The sequence below is a fragment of the Canis lupus genome, chromosome 14, assembly GCF_003254725.2.
Source record: "Canis lupus dingo isolate Sandy chromosome 14, ASM325472v2, whole genome shotgun sequence".
Lineage (NCBI taxonomy): Eukaryota > Metazoa > Chordata > Mammalia > Carnivora > Canidae > Canis > Canis lupus.
In genome coordinates, this window is record NC_064256.1 from 39847490 (window position 1) to 39868378 (window position 20889).

The 20889-nt window shown below is 35.0% G+C and overlaps 1 protein-coding gene and 1 pseudogene across 4 annotated transcripts in view; one reads left to right on the top strand and one right to left on the bottom strand.

Moving 5' to 3' along the window:
* SKAP2 (src kinase associated phosphoprotein 2) overlaps positions 1–20889 on the bottom strand; it is a 178023-nt gene that overhangs the window by 63871 nt on the left and 93263 nt on the right. For 3 of the 4 annotated variants that reach the window (XM_025464447.3, XM_025464446.3, XM_025464448.3), the window contains exons 5-6: positions 9657–9734; positions 8540–8623 (exon numbers count right to left, since the gene is read on the bottom strand). In XM_025464447.3, the coding sequence (XP_025320232.1) occupies positions 8540–8623; positions 9657–9734 (162 nt within the window). Of the gene's footprint in view, positions 1–6265; positions 6340–8539; positions 8624–9656; positions 9735–20889 lie in introns of those variants that run through there. The other variant, XM_025464451.3, reaches the window with a different exon arrangement.
* Positions 17679–18263, top strand: LOC112670620 (rRNA-processing protein FCF1 homolog; annotated as a pseudogene).

Genomic DNA, 20889 nt, shown 5'->3' on the forward strand with positions numbered 1-20889 from the left:
ATATCCAAATCTTCCTTTCCTCACTACATGTTTCACTTATTTAATGTTATGGGCACAATGTCATTCCCACATAGAGATCATCTTATCCCCACTCCTGCAACACTTGTGATCTTTCTTGTTGTGTCCTACTTCTCAATCAATGGTACCTCCATTAACTGAAGTCTCCAAACCAGAAAACAGCATCATTCTTGGGTTCTTCCTTTTTCTTCATCAACTGCCCCTACATTCTCTTCCTCCACCCTATTGCCACCTATTTTTCCAATCAGTCCTATTTTTCTTGTAAATATGCTTGCTTTTTCTCTTTCACTGGCTCTCAGAAAGTATGCTTAAAACACCAACCATTTGGGAAGCCTGGGTGGCTCAGCAGTTGAGTGTCTGCCTTTGGCTCAGGGTCTGATCCTGGAGACCAGGGATCGAGTCCCACATTGGGATCCCTGCATGGAGCCTGCTTCTCCCTCTGCCTGTGTCTCTGCCTGTGTGTGTGTGTGTGTGTGTGTGTGTGTGTGTGTGTGTGTGTCTCATGAATAAATAAATAAATGAAATCTTAAAAAAAAAAAACCACCAACCACTCTCCTACCATTTCCAAGATAGTAAATAAATAATCCCAACTAAATACAGCAACTAAATAATTCCAGATCATTTAGCATCCTATAAGGTGTGGGCATTTGTCATTTGAGGATCCCTAGCAACTAAGTATCTTTCCTATTTTAGTCCTGAGATCCTTAAGGTGAAGAGCAAGCTTCCCACCACAGAAGCCAGAGGGAGGCATATTTTCTCTCTTGTCAGTCAATCAGATGTTCCAGACTGGACCTAAAACCATATGGAGCAACAAAAGAATCGGGGGAGAGCTCTGATGTCATTCCTGTGTCAGTGGCATTCGCCGATGGGTGGCAGTACAAAAAAGGAGGGACAACATTGTGTCCCAACCAGACTCTCCTTGGGGTAGAGACTGGTCAAAGTTATAGCTACCTTACCTCCCTTAGACCTTGCCTGCTTTCTGAGCCTGGTTGTTTAGTCTTCCCATCAATTCTGCCTGAGAGCCAATATTCCCCCAATAATTTCCTTTTCTTCATAGTAAAAGTTGGTTTCTGTTGTTTACACCAAGAATGCTAACTTGGAACAAATGGCTAGCAAACAGAAAGATATGCAATGCATTCAGAAATTTTTGGTAACATCTGTTTATATTTAAGGCCTTTCTCCTTGGTGAGAAACTCTTGTCATTTCTATAGTTATTAATGCTTATTAGTAGGAAAAAGGAAAATATGCCCCTTAATACTAAACCTTTCCATTAAACTTCATGAAACTGATTAACAAGTGGCTCTAGGCCCTCAGGTAAAGATACATGAACATTTTTTCTTGTTTGTACAGCTCACAGAAATACAGCTGCCAATGCTAATTCAGCCACTTGAGTCATACTGTGAGGAAATATAAAATTATTACTATTTTAAGTGAAAAATACTATATGCTATATATATATTTGTTACTTGAGAGACCCAAGTGGCTCTGAGTAATAAACACAGGCAATATTTATGAGTCCAAAGGGAAACACTTTAGTTAGAATTAACAGTGTGGCTCATATGGTCTGGTCACAGGAAATTTTAGGTATTTCCAAAACCTTTTTTCCCCCCTTTAAAATAAAAGTACACTGCAAGCATAAAAATCAAGTGGTGTTTGTAGTACATATTTTCAACCACAGGTATAAACTGATTTAAAAACAAGGCAGTATGAAGTAGCAGTGAATGGAGAATGAGTAAATTACAAGCGTTTTTGTAGAATGGGAATTTAAAGCCCTGTTTCTCCTTTTTTGGTTATACTTAACTGTTTTCCGCTACAACTGAAAATCAGATCATTACAATATGGTCTATTAGACTAACATAACACATAGCTATTTTTAAGATAAACATTACATAAATATGATCTTACTATCCTATTCATATTATCCTCTTGGAGTCTCCTATGATAATTAAAGAATAAATGGCACTCCTACTATTCATGCAAATGACAGGAGCTAAAAGCTTGTGTGATAACCTACAGCTGTGTCATTCACATAAGGTGCTAAACAACCTCCCTGGACTCTCAGCTTAAGCACACATCTGGCCTCCAGTCCCACCTTCTCCAATCTCACCTTCTCCTGACAACTGTCAACATGATCTTTTCAACATCCAATTGGAGTCTCTCTTGACATCCAGTCACCTTCCATGTTCACAAACATTAACTGTCCCTTACACAGGAAAGGCCAAATTCCAGCCTGGGGCATTTAACAACCTGCCCCTCCCTTCCCGGCTCTCAAGTCCTCACTCACCTCCTGCCCCAGTGAGCTGGCTCCTCCATATCATCCCATTTTATGAGTCCTCTGTGCTCACTCCTCCGAGCCAATGTATTATACCATTATGCATTAACAATACCCAACACATATGTGTTCAAAGAAAATCTACAATCAATAGATTTATGTAGATACATAAAAGTATACAGTTTGACCCAAAATATGCCTACATTCAATCTACACATATTTTCAATCTATATATATATTCTTAAATCAAACTGTGTTCTGTTTTATTGCAAGCCAATCTGATCTGTCATCATCACAACCTTAATAAGATTTGGTTTGTACCTGAATATTTCTGCATGTTAATGAAATTCCACTAAATATCAGGTGTACATATTAACTTCCCTCCACATCACAGGGCCCCTTAATTATAAAAGCAGAAAATACATCCTTTTATTTAATATTTATTGTGATAAACTTTAAAGTTAATACTTGTATAGCAAAGGCCCAAAAGTCTATAAAATTGGAATAATTTCTGGTAAGTAGAATTACTGCTATTTCTTAAGGAATAACAAAGATATTACTATGCTTTTTCACACAAACAAAATGATAAGTTTTTTAAATAGCCACTAGCAACCACCAATCTGTTCTCATACCTATGAGCTTGGTATCTTTTTTCTTTATTTCTTTAAGATTCTACATATAAGAGAGATCATGTGGTATTTGTCTTTCTCTGTTTATTTCACTTAGCATAATGCCCCTTGAGATCTACTCATGTTGTGGCAAAGAGTAAGATTTCATTCTTTTTATGGCTGAATAATATTCCATTGTATGTATTTCATATATATACATATATATGTATGGATATGTATGTATATATATTATTTATACATTTTATATATATTTATTTATATACATTTATATAAATATAAATAAATAAAAATATATATATAAATCACAGTTTATCCATTTATCTATCAATGGACACTTAGGTTGTTTCCACATCTTGGCTAGTGTAAATAATGCTGTGGATAACATGGAGTGCATATATCTTTTCAAATTAGTGTTTTCATCTTCGTCAGATAAATACCCAAAAGTGGAATTGCTGGATCATATAGTAATTCTATTTTTAATTTCTTGAGGAACCTCCATACTGTTTTCTATAGTGGCTGCACCAATTTACATTCTCATGAACAGTGCACAGGGGTTCCCTTTTCTCCACAACCTTACCAATACTTATTATTTATTGCTTTCTGACACCCATTCTAACAGCTGTGAGGTGATATTCATAGTGGTTTTGATTTGCATTTCCCTGATGATGCGTGATGCTGAGCATCTTTTTATGTACCTGTTGCCATCTGATTGTCTTCTTTGGTAAATTTTTTAATTAGATTTTTTAAATCTATTTTTAATCGGATTTTTTTTTGCTACTGAGTTATAGGAGTTCTTTATACATCTTATCAAATATATTATTTGCAAATATTTTTCCCATTCAGTGGGTTGGCTTTCTTTTTGCTGATGGTTTCTTTTGCTTAGCAGAAGCTATTTAGTATGACATGTTCCACTTATTTATTTTTGCTTTTGTTCTTTTTGCTTTTAATGTCAGATTCTAAAAAATCATCACCAAGATCAATGTCAAGGGGCTTACAGCCTGTTTTTCTTCTAGGAGTTTTATGGTTTCAGGTCTTACTTTCAAGTCTTCAATACATTTTGAGTTACTTTTTGTGCATGGTTAAGATAGTGGTCCAGTTATTCTGTTGCATGTGGCTGTCCAGTTTTCCTAGTACCATTTATTGAAGAGACTGTATTTTCCTCATTGCATACTGTTGGCTTCTCTGCCATAAATTAATTGACCATATATGTGTGGTTTATTTTGGGGCTCTTTATTCTGTTTCACTGATCTATGTGTCTGCTTTTATGCCAATACCATACTATTTTAATTACTCTGACTTTGTAGTATAGTCTGAAATCAGGATAGGTGATGCGTCCAGCTTTATTCTTTCCCAAGGTTGCTATGGCTATTTGTTTTTTTGTTTGTTTGTAGATTCATACAAATTCTAGGATTGTTTGTTATATTTCTTTAAAAAATGCCATAGGAATTTTGATAAGGGTTATACCGAATCTGTAATTTCTTTGCATAGTATGGACATTTAACATTATTGCTTCTTCCAATCAATGAGCGCATATCTTTCTATTTATTTGTGACTTCTTCAATTTCTTTCATTAATGTCTTATAGTTTTCAATATGTAGGTCTTTCCCTTCTGTGATTAAATTTATTCCTAGATATTTTATTCTTTCTGATACAATTGTGAATAAGACTGATTTTTTTTCTCTTTCTGGTAGTTCATTATTATTAATGTATAGAAAAGCACAAATTAGGTCCAATTCTTTAGTGACTTTTATTATATGTTGAAAAGATACTACAATGAAAAAATTATAAACATATGGTATAATAAATAACTTTTGATGAACATTTTAGAAGACTTGGTAAGACGAAAGATAACTTGCAGCTGCCACATACTAAATGGCAACTAGAATTTTCTTTAATTGGGCAGTGGAGGTTAGGGCAACAAAACCTGCTGAGTAGGAATAAAAGAGATACTATAAACTACTTCTCTCTAAAAAGTGGGAAGAGATAAGGTTCATAATGCTGATTCAAGATCATATAGAGATTAAACAGAAAAAATAAAAAACAAAAGCCATGACTTTGGAACAGGTTCCTAAATGGGCTATCATTTATACACATATTAGAGGGGCTGATAACAACCAAGATGTAGAAAGAACATGGCTTTGGAGCCAGAAAAGTCTGCACAAAAATCCTTAGTATGACTCCCAGGAGCCGTGACTACTAACCTTTCCTGCCTTGCCTACTTCAGTAGCTAGTCTCTACCCATTCCAATTCATCCTCCACAAGCCTATCATGATTGCTTCCTAAAAACCAAATCTGGTGGTAGAGCCGTATGCTTAAAGGTCACGTTTGAGACAGAGTATTTAGCAAAGCCCTTATTCTCATAAGGCTCTTGTCAATCTGATTCAAATCCACTTTAGCCCTGTGGGCCCACTTCCCTCACTCACTCTGTGCTCTAACTCAATTCCAACCATGGCATCATCTGAGGGCTTTCACAGCTCAGAATCTCAGCTGTTCCCCTGCCTCGAATGCCCATTTTACCCCTTCTTCACCTGACAAATTCCTACTCATTCTTTAAGGCCCAGAGAAGGGTCCTCTCCATAAGGAAGTAATCCCTAACTTCCTTAGGCAGTTAGCCATTGCTCCCTTCTTATTCAAAGACATTGTATTTAAATCACTTACTGTTCTGCATTGAAATGATCAGTTTACCTACTCAGCCCCTCCTCTAATCTCACGATTTCCTCTTCCTCTCACTGATACCCACAAAACTCAAACGGGGAGGATCTCTAAGACAGGATTATCTCTGAATCCCCAGTACCCAGTATCCAATAAATACTTATTCAATAAAAAGTGAAGAAATGAGTAAGTGAATGAATGACTACCTTGATGGTACTCTGAATAGCTAAAACCTAAGAAGTTTGATGAATAGGATTTGTGACAATCAAAGGAAGAGGAAAGGGAAAAAAGGATGGATGTGATTTCATAAAGTGATAAAATAAATCTATATCTATATCTATATCTATCTATCTATCTATCTATCTTAAGGGCTACAAATGGTCATGAATAATAAATACAGATATTATTTATGGTTACAAAGGTAAGTGCATTATTTACCCTAGAGGCTGGAACTACTCTTTCTAAGCCATTACTATCCTGATGGGTCAAAATGTTTTTTGGCACACATAGTAAGTTATAAAATGTGAACTATGCATCTGTCAAACAGTAACAAAGTACAGTTTAACCTAGTAAGTGGTATCAACTCCTTCTGTGCCTCTATAATCCATTTATCTAAACCCTACTTAGTTGGAAGATTACATTTCTCATATATCTAAAGAGCTCTTTCCAAAGTTTAAGCAAATGATTCACATACATAATAAACCAGGCTGTACAAATTGGCTTTCTGGTTTCACAAAAGAAAAAGTTTCACGTGACATGTACATTTTCCTAAAAAGAAAGAGATACAAAGGAAGGAAATTAGGATCATGCCAAACAAACAATTAAAAAATGTCTAAAAACAGATCTGTTTTCTGAGTCCCAAAAAGAACTGGCCAAAAATTCTAAAGTAGCCAAAAGAACTGCTAAAAAAAGACCTGAACATTCAATGGCTACTTCAGAGTAACAGGGAAAAGTTGTGTGGAAAGATACACCATCCTCAACTATCTACATAAAATAAGAACACTAGAAGAGTAATTTTTAAAAAGCGGTGATGGTACAGATGGTTAAGTGTACCAAAAAAGTTAAAATACAAATTACAAAGATCATTCTTACCATAAGTTCTTGTCAAATAAGAACAGAAAAAAGGAATTTAACTAATACCTCCGCAAAATAACTAGAATCTATTTACTGAAATAAATATGCTTATTTGAAATAAATGTAAACATTCCTTAAGTTTTGGGAAAACTCTTGCTAATTTTTGATCTAACAGGTGTATATCCCAGTTAGGACTAGGAATGGAGGAAACAAACATTAGTATTCACTGAGTCTTAAAGAAATTAGAAATGAGAAACCTAACTGAACCAGAGTCACAAGGATATGAAACCTCCATCCCCTAGTCTTAAGAAATAGACGATATTTCTTTGTGGAAAAGTAAGATCATGATCTCAATTCACAATTGTGTACCAAATTATATTTGTCATAATCATGTATGTTTATGACTATGGTGATCAAAACTGAACTTAGGCTTAAATTTTCTGACAAAATCACCTACTTACCCTTAGCAGAAGAAGGCTGCCTGATGATAGTTGTCTATAGTTTATACTTCACTGATGCCATTATTACATTCAAACATATTGTAAATTAGTGTCAGAATGCAAACTAGCCACTAAATTAATTCTTAATTTGCTAACTTCATTAGCCAAAAGGTGAGACCAACTTCTAGCATCACCTATATAATTCAAATTTATCTGAAATACATATAATAATCATATATGCATAGTTTTATAATAAAGAAAAAAACTAAAAACTCCAAGCGATATCAAATGAAACATACATTTCCAAACAATTCCATGGGAAATCTTATATTCAGTGATATTGGATTTGTATGCCTTTTTTCTCCTTAGGTGTCTTTTCTGGAAATGAATGTTAGCTATTTCTATACTACCTTTACTTTGCTTTCTGACCTGGTTTTCCTAGGAAAAAGTAAAACTAAGAAAGCTTATATTCTTTAAATTTCAATATTTTATGGCTTTATTTGTTCAAATACTGACCTTAAAATTACGTTGGCTGTGATTAAAAGATGTATTAATTAGCAGGTAAAGTTACGAATGTAGCTTACTCTTTCTAAATTAATGGTTAAAGCATGGACTTCATCATTATGCCTAGGCTTAACTCCCACATCTGCGACTTACCTGCTCTATGACTCTGACCAAAATTATTTAACCTCTCTGTCCTCAGTTTTCCAAACAGTAAAATAAAAAGAGCTAATAACAGTACCTACCCCACAGAGTTGTAGTAAGCCCAGTTAATATAGCTAAAGTGCTTAGAACAGTAATCGCTATAGAGGTGTTTGCTGTCGTTATTTAAATATGTAAAAGAAGCTGAGAAAGGTGTTGCACAGATTTCATTTTACCTAAATTTTTCTTTTAAAATATTTGAAAGAGGGGATACCTGGGTGGCTCAGTGGTTGAGTGTCTGCCTTTGGCTCAGGGAATGATCCCGGATTCCTGGGTTGAGTCCCACATTGGGCTCCTTGCATGGAGCCTGCTTCTCCCTCTTCCTGTGTCTCTGCCTCTCTTTGTGTCTCTCATGAATAAATAAATAAAATCTTTAAAATATTTAAAAGAGTAATATACTGTTTTCTCCTCCCTTCAAAATTCTCATAACCACAATGGTTTTTAACTTCTCTAGAAATTCTACAATACCTTGGATGATAAGTATTTCCTAAAGTGAAAAGCCACACAGATTTTCATCTCTTTTCTAATTCAGTAAAACACAATTGTGTTAACTTTTAGGGCATTCTGGAATTTGGTGCATTTGGCAAATAGTGAAATAGAACTATAAGTCAGTCTTAGACTATAATTATTGAAATTCTCAGTTATTCTTTCTCTTTTTGTCTTCAGTTTACTCTGGTACTAAAATGGAGGTATATAATGGCCCCTAAAGCCCTCCTACAGTATAAGTTGATATGAATGAACACCAATACTACCTTTATCACTTCCATAATAATAGAATACTGTTTTACTGAGAGCACACCAGCGTTTCTGCCATTCAAATCCCAGGAAGCTGTGATCTACAATAAGGGGGGGAAAAGAAACAGTTTAGATAATACACATTACACATACAACATAAATGTAATGCCATTTCCTTATTGTAAAAGGGAAAGTTTGTTAACATGATTTCTAAGGTTTCTGTTAGCACTAAAATTCTGTGACAAATTAATTTGTATCTTCTTCTCCAAGAGACAAACAAAAACGAAGCTAAAAGGAATAAAGTGAAGTGGAGATAGGACTGCTACACTGGCGGCTAACACACTTTCCTGACAGGGACAGTCTAGAGGGCATGTGACGATACAGCTTTGAGACAACAGATTCATCTGGGTTTCATTTACTCATGTTATAAAAGGGCAGGGGAAGGGGAGAAGCTGACCTAGATTACTATTATCTCTTTCAGCTTGAAAATTCAGCTAAGAAATCCAAGGAAAGCAAATGGAATATAAATAGACAGGCCCAAAGGGACTACCTGCAAGAAAAACAAAATGGTAATGAAGAGACTTTCTGCTTTCTGTTTCCCATATAACACCACCTCCATATTTCATTTCCATTATATACTGGTGCTGAAAGAAGGAGACCATATGGTCAACTCCTGATTATCAGAGCCAATGGAGAGGAACACTGAATGAATAACAGAAAATGGCAAACAATATGCCAGGCTTGATATGAACCACAGCAGACATGGTATATGCCTGGTCAGGTGCAGGATAACCTACTGCTCAGCCGGGTGGGATAAAGGGGAGAAATCCCATCCTTGAAAACACCGTCATGGCCTTCAGCCTTCCTCGAAGAGGCAGGAAACTGCTCCTGAGTCATTTACAAATAACCAAGATTGGCAACTAGAAACCTGACCAAATGTTTTGTTATCAAAAATTGATTAGAGCTAAAAACTGTATTTTGTGGTGGGGATAATGTTATTCGGATTTTCCTACAGTTTTAAAACTCCTTCAATCGCTTAAAGAGAATATTGGCTCCATATGTATACTGCACTCATGTTTTATGTAAGGATTAAGCCATTTGTAGATTTTTTTTTTTTAGAATCTTCTAGTTTACCTTTTCTGCGTTTTTCAAGGTAGCCAGCCTTTAAAACAAAAGGAAGGTCCTGTGCTGCAATTGGAGGAAACTGGTTTCCTATGGGAAGTAGAGGAGGAAAAAAAAAGTCATGAATAATCCATCTTAGAAAAACCAAGTACCAGATCTCATTAGGTTCAGTGTACTTTTAGTTACCCAAATTAATTAAATTCAAGTCTATTATTAGCTTTGTTTCAGATCCATTCCATAGACTTGTCTCTCTCCTGTAAATCTCAAGAGGAAAAAAGTGTTCTGAACTATATCTTAATATAGTATAATCCCCCAAATACAGTAATATTATATAACTGGATGATCTCTACAGGGTAATACTTTATTATCTACATTCTCGAAGGAAAAGATCAGGGAACTCTTATCAATAAATGCCATAAATCCCTGAAAGAGAAGTTAGGAATTTCAAATAAATCATATAAGCTTCTTTCCATTTATATTAACTCGTCAAAAATGTTAATGCTTGTTGACTCTCAACCTGTATATTTCTATTCCTACCAAGTAAAACATAAAATGATTTTTTTCCCAAAAAATCAAATGCTAAAATTTGTTTCTCTGGGTACACAGCAAATACAGAGAAATCTTACAGACATTCAACTGAATGCTTTAGACTTTTCTAGGACAGTTCAGAGTCCAAAATTAGGTAAAACGATCTAAAAGAGGGACGCCTGGGTGGCTCAGTCAGTTAAATGTCCAACTCTTGATTTTGGCTCAGGTCAAGATCTCAAGGTTCTGAGATTAAGCCCAATGTTGGGCTCTGCACTCAGCACAGAGTCTTCTCGTCTCCTTCCCCCTGCCCTTCCAACTAAGCAGGACTGCAGTTTAATTTCTGTGGAACTCCGCTTTTGCTCGGGCTTTTATATAATTGGGATGTAGAATTCCTTTTTTTTTTAAGATTTTTAAAATTTATTTCTAAGAAAGAGTACATGAGTGGAGGGAGGGACACAGGGAGAGAGAGAATCTCATGCAGACCCAGTGCCAAGCAGGGAGAACTTGATCTCATGACCCTGAGACCATGACCTAAGCTAAAACCAAGAGTCAGATGCTCAACTAAGCCCTGGGATGCAAGAAGCATCATACGGATGGCATTTGATTTACTCATCTTCCTGGCTTTTTGCTTTGCTGCTTAACATTTGTATGGTTTTTAACATGAACACTAAACTTTCAATTAATATAATTTTTCCCTCTAGTTTTAAACAACTGAAGATTGCTCTTAATAAATACTGGGAGTGGGGGTGAGGGATATGAAAAAGTTTGGCTTTGATCATAAGAATTTTCACCCTGAGTCTGGATCTTGATCTACTACAACCACATGAAGTGTTTTCCTTGAACTGCAAAAAGTTAAGGACAAGTTCTCAACGATATATTTTTATTCTCTCAATTCATATGAATAAAATATCCATGAGTTTATCAAATCTTTTAAAATTCTTCATTCTTACCTGAGAGTTGGGATACTGAGTTTAAAAGTGGCCACCTCTTTTGGGGGATAGTACTCCCTTTTCTAAACTTCTATGTGATAAACTTTTTAAAATGTCTGGTCATTCTAGCATTGCTAAATTTGATAAATAGACACCCTCTTCATTTTTTTATAGTGTCTACTCACTTGATGATTGCTTTATGTTTAAAACACTATTGGCTTCAGGAGCCTCAGTGTCCATTGAAAGATGAATGGATAAAGAAGATGTGGTCTATATATACAATGGAATATTACTCAGCCATTAGAAACAACGAATACCCACCATTTGCTTTGACATGGATGGAACTGGAGGGTATTATGCTGAGTAAAGTAAATCAATCGGAGAAGGACAATCATTATTTGGTGTCACTCATATGGGGAATATAAAAAATAGTGAAAAGGATTATAGGGGAAAGAAGAGAAAATGAGTGGGGAAAAATCAGAGAGAGTGACAAAATATGAGAGGCTCCTAACTCTGGGAAACAAACAAGAGGTAGTGGAAAGGGATGTGGGTGGGGGATGGGGTGACTGGGTGATGGGCACTGAGGGGAGCACCTGACAGGATGAGCACTGGGTGTTATACTGTATGTTGGCAAATTGAACTCCAATAAAAAAAATATATACACATAAAAAAACACTATTGGCTTCAATTTTCTAAGAATACTAATCATTTTCTCATTTCATGCTGGCAATACCCTCTCCTACTTGACCAACTCAGTGGTTATTTTATTGTCTAGAATAACTTTTCTAGTTCAAGTTCATTTTTCTTAAAGAAGTGGTCATCAAAACAAAAGTCTATTTTCAGGGGTAATGTTTCATGCATTGTAATTTTGTATAAAGGTAGAAAATGCTTTCTGTTTTGTTTCCTGTATCTTTCCAGATGATGTCCGGTATCTTGCAGACATTTCTGCTGTCTGAAGGGTACATTGAGTACTTAGCTTTAGGAAACAGTCTATAAATGAGCTTCAGTTCCCAGAGCTATTACTGGCTCAGAACTCATTATTCCACAAATACAATTTAATTACATTTTACTTAACATTTGCACAAAGTTAGATGCCATTTTCTCTGTTTCTAGAGAATATATAATAAAGACACAGAGCTTCTGACACTTTTTTCTTATTCTAAAAAATTTTAAGTACAAAAATTCACTAGTATATCTGGCAACTAAAACAAAACAAAACAAAGACTGTGTCCTAGCAAGGGCAAGAAACCTAAACTTAACTTGGATATAAATATTAAATAAAATGGTTTTGTGCTATAGCAGATACCTAGAGACTGAGTTTTACACTGATACTGACGTTAAGATGCATGGTATAGGTTACAGAGGTCTGTGAAGACATCTCAGCACTGCAAATCTGTGACCTTCCTTAGGTCACTAAGCCTCACTGGGTATCAATTTCCTCATCTAAAACATGAAAAAATTAGATTATATTATCTCTAAAGCCCTCCCAATCCTAGGACTCCATGAAACATATCCACATTAATGTTTTTCTTGTACTTTCAGTAACAAATGGCTAAGGTCCAAGATGGATTCAATTTTCAAAGATCTCAAATGTGGAAACTGTACACAACATATTTTTTGTACAGCAACTAACAATTTTCTTTAGACTTAGCAAAAAATTTTCTGTCCTTTCAAAGGTTTATTCCTAGCTAGAATCTTGGTCTGGAATATCTGTGAAAGAAACATGTAAATTAAATATTTTTCATATCCTAATAAATCTCCCCTCCACATGGAAAATTTGGAATTCCAAATCATCTTTTATCAGTGTTTTTAGTGGCAAAAAGAGAATTATTATGTATTCAATTTGAATTCAAATCAAACAATAATAACCTTTAAGAAAATAATCACTACAATAACTAAAAGATTGTTAATTATGTTAGCTTAGCATACTCCTTTCACAGAGCTTATTTTCTCACTTCCCATTATTACTCTTTTCAGAAAAGGCTGACCAATGAACATGTTAGTACCCGTGATCTCTAAGGCTAATATGACATTTCCTTTAAAAAAAAAAAAAAAAAAAAAAAGGAAAATAGGCTAATATTATGCTTAGACACAACAACAGTCAGCTTCCTATTAATAGGACCAGAGAATTCCTAGGGGAATTAAGCCTTGGGGACAAAGCCTTAAAGACTGTGACTCATGTGATGACACTGAGGGGCAAAAGCAGAGGTTGCAACTCACAGGTTTACCATCTGTTAGTCTCTTTGCCCCTTTGTAAAGTGGCAAGTCACTCTGAAAGCCACCAAGCAAAAACTGAATACCCATTAGACTAATTTGTGTTTGCCTTTATTAACTCTTACTTCTTGAAATGGAAATTCCAATAGCCTCATGAGAGTTCTACCATTTTTGTCTTCAATAGGTTTATCTGAAACCAAAGAAGGTAACAGCTATATGCATGCAGGAGAAGCTTCATGAATATGACCCAAAAGATGTATGATTCTGTTGAGTCCAATCAAAAGCTTCTATTTTATATCAAAAAACATATACATATATAATTGTGGCTGCTATTAATTTTCTTGGAAATCTACCAAAATATGTAAAATTCAAGTGGCAATCATAGACTAATTAAGGGAACAACTAAGAATCAGAATTAAGAAAACTCTGAAATCAGGCAGCCCTGGTGGTGCAGCGGTTTGGTGCTGCCTGCATCCTGGGGTGTGATCCTAGAGACCCAGGATCGAGTCCCGTGTCGGGCTCCCTGCATAGAGCCTGCCTCTCCCTCTGCCTGTGTCTCTGCCTCTCTCTCTCTCTCTGTGTCTCTCATGAATAAATAAATAAAATCTTTAAAAAAATCTGAAATCAAGTGTGTTCATCAATGCCCACTAAAATAATGTCAAAAAGCCATAGATCAAAGTATGTGGATTATATTATCCATAGAATTATATTATCCTTTCCATTCACTTAAAACTATTTCTTTTACTTTAGAGTACAAATCAGAATTTGAACTACCTAAGTACATATCTAGAGACTGCTTTTTTAGATAAATTTTTAATACAGGAATGCTGCCCCTAGCTCATAAAATTAGATGTAAAGGGGACACCTGGGTGGCTAAGTGATTGAGGGTCTGCCTTTGACTCAGGGCATGATCCCAGAGTTCCAGGATCGAGTCTCATATCCGGCTCCCTGCAAGAAGCCTGCCTCTGCCTCTGCCTGTATCTCTCACGAATAAATAAATAAAATCTTTAAAAACAATTAGATGTAAAGAAAATCTCTTTAAGATTTCTGATTCTTTGGACTAATTTTTTAGATCATGAGGTACCCATTTTTATAACATATTAAAATTATTTCTAATGAAAATTTCTGATTCTTTGGACTAATTTTTTAGATCATGAGGTACCCATTTTTATAATATATTAAAATTATTTCTAATGAAATTTAAAAATGTTTTATCTAAAAATTCCAGAGTTATTAATTTGTAGAAACTCTTCTAAGACTCCCTCAACTATTTATAAGAATGAAAGCATATCAATATATTGAATCAGTAATTTAAAAATCAGGTTCAATATAAAATTTCATTCTACAAACAAGTCTATTTCATATAGTATTCATATGGACAATCTTTATGCTTTTATATTTTGGTAAAGGCTGTTTTTAAATAATATATCATTAAATTTAACAGAAAGATTTTATTTATTTTAAATAGAGACAGTAACTATTTCATAGGATTGGTTTTTTATTTTTTAGTCTTTTAAGTGATCTCTATACCCAACATGGGGCTTGAACTTATGACTACAAGATCAAGAGTCACACGCTCAAGGGACTGAGCCAGCCATGCATTCCAAATTACACAGGAAGAGTTTAAATCAAATTTTATCTCCTATAAAGAGTAACTTCTCAGCTACTCTGTCTCTGCCCATATTGTTTTTGTTTGTTGGTTTGTTTTGTTTTAGTGGCTTAAAACAATGCAAATTTATCACCTCATAGTTTCGGAAGTCTAAAGTCCAAAAAGCATCTCCCTGGACTAAAGTCAGGATGTCAGCAGGGCTGTGTTCCTTCTGGATGCTCTAGGGAAGAATCTATTTCTTTGCCTTTCTAGCTCTTAAAGTCTCACCTACTTCACTGAATACTATTGCCCTCCCTTCCATCTTCAAAGCCAGCAATGGCCAGTTGAATATTTCTCACAATGTCCTCTCTGGTTCTGATTCTTTTGTCTCCTTCCTAAGGATTCTTAGGAACCCTTACATTGGGCCCACTTGGATAATCTCCTTATTTTAAGGTGAGCTGGTTGGCAACCTTATTCCACCTGCAACTTTAATTCCCTCTTGCCAGGTAACAACATATTCACAGGCTCCAAGGATAAGAAGGACTTCTTTGGGGAGCTATTGTTGTGCCCACTGCATCCCTCTTATACAGACCAGTTGGCTACTGGTCATGTGTGTGTGTGTGTGTGTGTGTGTGTGTCTGCCTATATCTTAATCATCTTCTCTGTTGCAAGAAAAGAATTAAATTCAGGAAAAAAAATTTTTTCAAAACAGTCTCTGATACACAAATACTTTGAGAAAATGAGATACAAGCTTAAAATGGAAATACTTTCTATTTCAGTTAAAAGTAAAATTCTAAATACATCACAATTTTCACATTCTAAATAATATAAAACATATACCATTATGAACTAAATTTTAATTTAATGCTCATCTTTAACACAAAAAGTTGTCCCCAATCTGATTTTGCATTTCAGAATTGTGGTTAAAACCCTGGGTCTTGATTCAAATTGTAGCTTGACTACAAGCTCTGTAATATAAGCAAGTTACTTACTTTCATTAACTTTACTTTTCAGATCCTAAATCTTACTGTGAAGATTTAGTAGGATAGGATTTAAGATTAAGAAATGTTAGTTCTTATTATTACTGTGGCAATTCAAATTGGCCAAGCCAGGGTTCTATACACACGAAAACAAGAAAGCTGAAAAAAATAAACAACTGTAATAAAATTTGAAAGCCAAATACCTTTTAACAATGCAAATTCCTTTCCAACTATAGATACTTGGCAAAAAAAAAAATCTGATGCATGAAAAAAATATTTGATGATACTGTACTTAGTAAAGATTGGTATAAATGAAAAGGAACACTCTTTTAATTATTTATTAATTCATTTATTAAATAAATTTATTAAATAAATATTTACTACTTAATTAATTTATTTATTAAATTATTCATTTATTTTAATTCATTTATTAAATAAATATGTACTACTATTTATTATGTGCCAGACTCTTTTCTAAATATTACCTAAGATAGAAAGCCAGGAAAAATAAATTCAACCTATTGAAAATTTGTTGAAAACATTTTAAAATAGAAGTCAAATAACTTATGTATACAATTTAATGAATAACTAATAATGGATCTTCCTCCTTCCATACCTGTACTACCTCTGTATCAAAAACAACCTTTTCACATCCCAGGACTGTAAGTTCCTGACATTCTTTTTTAAAAGCATCATAATTTAAATAACAAATATATATAAACAAATATTAGCACTGTTTGGTAAGGTAATAATAATTCCAAAAGCTAACATTTATTAAGCCTTTACCATGAGTTAAACATGATACAAGTCATCACCTCATTTCCCTCTCACACAGCCCCAAGAGGCAGGCAATTATTAGTCGCATGTCACCAATGGCATGTCAAGGTCACACACTGTAAGTGGTAAAAGCAGAAACCCTAGGTCTGTACAACAAAACCCTTTCTCAAAACGCTACGTACTATTGTCGATGAAATAAATGAATGCCATCTACAGAAACTAAAAGACAACAGTATTGAATCACTACTCTATGGCATTAGAGTAATCACATTTAAAATTAATTCCTTAACAGTAGAATGATAGATTTAAAATATTTAATTTAAAATTTAAAATTCTAGGATGTTTGTTTCACTTTCTACAAGATTTTAGAGAAGTCAATTTTGCTTCCTAAACATGTCTTTTAAAAGACTTCCATTTTGGTTTACACACACATATACATACACAAACATGGAACAAATTATTAAAGGGAAAACATATATGGAAGGAAAAGGAGGCTCTTTTTGCCTGAAGATTCTTCTAATAAATTACACAAAAATAAATGAATATAATTTAGACTGAAAGCTTTAGCTCTTTTCCATTCAACTATGTTTTATTTTCCCATAGATTGTAGGATGATTTTCTTTTTTGCAACCTGTTTTATGTTGTGAGGTTTAAATAAAAAATTTTTACAATTATTTTCAGAAAATGAACATTTTTCTAACTTGCAATGTTGAGTTCATTTTTATTCGTTTATTTTTTTCCTATTTTTGTGTACAAAAATTTAGAACCTTAATGATAGAAGATCATATCGTAACTCTGAAATGCAGAGTATGCAGAGTTAGAGTGTCTTCCTTTTTTTTTTTGAATGTCTTCCAAATCATACAATATGACATATGATTTTGTTTCACCTTGAAGAAAGAGAACACATATATAAACAATTGTCATTTTATTTCCATCTCCCAAAAGAATATCACTGAGGGGTGATTAAAATAAATGAAAAATTCTAGTATGAGGGAAGAAACAAGAATGTGGCATAAACATGGGGAAGCAAAAGACAGGAAGAGAGTATGTGAACATGAAGCAAATGCTTAGTCTCCAAGATCAGAGGCTTAAAGAGAAGGATAGATTAAAATCTAAAAAGAAAGAAAAGAAAGATCCCAGTATACTCAAGGAAAGGGAAGTCCCCCCAACATCCTTCCTGCTTATTCTTCCAATATTACACACAGCTGGGCCCACCTTACCACATCCTGGTAGATATCAACTTTATCAATTTTTCCATTAAAGCCAAACTAGACTTAGTACAGTCAGTGATGGACTGTCTGTATACCAAGTGTATCCCTTGTATATAATTGTGTAATGGCTGAAATTGAGAAACTGGGGCAAAAGTATTGAGTGATGGCCAAGAATCCAAGATTTGAACAATTGCTATGCACACACAAAGGAACCCATGCAGATGACTGCTTCGTACAGAGTAACTCAGCACAAGTGTTACATTATGGCCACAGTTGACTGGGACCCTAAACAAAGGATCCAGAATATCCCTGGGGTTCCCATAATGTACATTTCTAACCATAGGTACAATATTGAGCAGATGCCAATTGATTATGAAGCCCCTTGGTTCTAATTCCTAAAAGATAGATTTTCTCTGCCTTCTTTTACTAACTTTCTCTGTTGCCAGCTCATGTTAGCAGTATGTTATAGTATGAATTATTCTTCTTACCCGTTTGCTCTGTCATGAGTTTAATTTATGGTTAAATATACTCATTTTTATGTTGTTTTGAAATTGATATTTTGTAACATTTTAAATATTGTTACATCTTGTTATAAATCAGATGACTGCTCATATAAAAAATATACTAGTATGAAAACTATCAAATATGAAGTTATTCTGAATTAAGACTCTACTTACGGATGCACTCTGATTACCTGATCACCAAAATGCACTTGATTACTAAAGTAAATACATTTCCAAACACTCCTCCTGTCTCAGTATTTATTACTTATTTCTATTTAAGAAACTAATTCTCTAATTTTTATGTAAATCCAAAAGCCTTTTGGGGGGGCTCCTGGGTGGCTCAGTGGTTGAGCATCTGCCTTTGGCTCAGGTTTTGATGCTGGGGTCCAGGGGTTGAGTACCTCATTGAGCTCCCCTCAGGGAGCCTGCCTCTCCCTCTATGTCTCTACCTATGTCTCTGCCTCTCTCATGAATAAATAAATAAAATCTTAAAAAAAAAAAAAAGCCTTTGGCATTTTACCTCTTCTGCCAAAGTGCTAAAGTATCCTCTTGATTTGAGTCTTCTCTCTCTTCTTTTTAATAAGGCTGGCTAATGGTTTATCTATCTTATTAATTCTTTCAAAGAACCAACTCCTGGTTCTGTTGATCTGTTCCACAGTTCTTCTGGTCTCGATTTCGTTGAGTTCTGCTCGAATCTTTATTAACTCCCTTCTTCTCTTGGGTGTAGGATCTATTTGCTGTTTTTTCTCTAGCTCCTTTATGTGTAAGGTTAGCTTTTGTATTTGAGTTCTTTCCAGTTTTTGAATGGATGCTTGTATTGCGATGTATTTCCCCCTTAGGACTGCTTTTGCTGCATCCCAAAGATTTTGAATGGTTGTATCTTCATTCTCATTAGTTTCCATGAATCTTTTTAATTCTTCCTTAATTTCCTGGTTGACCCTTTTATCTTTTAGCAGGATGGTCCTTAACCTCCACGTGTTTGAGGTCCTTCCAAACTTCTTGTTGTGATTTAGTTCTAATTTCAAGGCATTATGGTCTGAGAATATGCAGGGGACGATCCCAATCTTTTGGTATCGGTTCAGACCCGATTTGTGACCCAATATGTGGTCTATTCTGGAGAAAGTTCCATGTGCGCTTGAGAAGAATGTGTATTCAGTTGAGTTTGGATGTAAAGTTCTGTAGATATCTGTGAAATCCATCTGGTCCAGTGTATCATTTAAAGCTCTCGTTTCTTTGGAGATGTTGTGCTTAGAAGACCTATCGAGTATAGAAAGAGCTAGATTGAAGTCACCAAGTATAAGTGTATTATTATCTAAGTATTTCTTCACTTTGGTTAATAATTGATTTATATATTTGGCAGCTCCCACATTCGGGGCATATATATTGAGGATTGTTAAGTCCTCTTGTTGAATAGATCCTTTAAGTATGATATAGTGTCCCTCTTCATCTCTCACTACAGTCTTTGGGGTAAATTTTAGTTTATCTGATATAAGGATGGCTACCCCTGCTTTCTTTTGAGGACCATTCGAATGGTAAATGGTTCTCCAACCTTTTATTTTCAGGCTGTAGGTGTCCTTCTGTCTAAAATGAGTCTCTTGTAGACAGCAAATAGATGGGTCCTGCTTTTTTATCCAGTCTGAAACCCTGCGCCTTTTGATGGGGTCATTAAGCCCATTCACATTCAGAGTTACTATTGAGAGATATGAGTTTAGTGTCATCATGATATCTATTCAGTCCTTGTTTTTGTGGACTGTTCCATTGAACTTCTTCTTAAAGGGGAATTTTAAGAGTCCCCCTTAAAATTTCTTGCAGAGCTGTTTTGGAGGTCACATATTCTTTTAGTTGCTGCCTGTCTTGGAAGCTCTTTATCTCTCCTTCCATTTGAATGAGAGCCTTGCTGGATAAAGGATTCTTGGTTGCATGTTCTTCTCATTTAGGACCCTGAATATATCCTGCCAGCCCTTTCTGGCCTGCCAGGTCTCTGTGGAGAGGTCTGCTGTTACCCTAATACTCCTCCCCATAAAAGTCAGGGATTTCTTGTCTCTTGCTGCTTTAAGGATCTTCTCTTTATCTTTGGAATTTGCAAGCTTCACTATTAAATGTCGAGGTGTTGAACGGTTTTTATTGATTTTAGGGGGGGATCTCTCTATTTCCTGGATCTGAATGCCTGTTTCCCTTCTAGTTTTCAGCTAGAATTTGTTCAAATACATATTCTGGCCCTCTGTCCCTTTCGGCGCCCTCGGGAACCCCAATTAAACGTAGGTTTTTCTTTCTCAGGCTGTCGTTTATTTCCCTTAATCTATCTTCATGGTCTTTTAATTGTTTGTCTCTTTTTTCCTCAGTTTCCCTCTTTGCTATCAACTTGTCTTCTATGTCACTCACTCGTTCTTCCACCTCGTTAACCCTCGTTGTTAGGACTTCTAGTTTGGATTGCATCTCATTCAATTGATTTTTAATTTCTGCCTGATTAGCTCTAAATTCTGCAGTCATGAAGTCTCTTGAGTCCTTTATACTT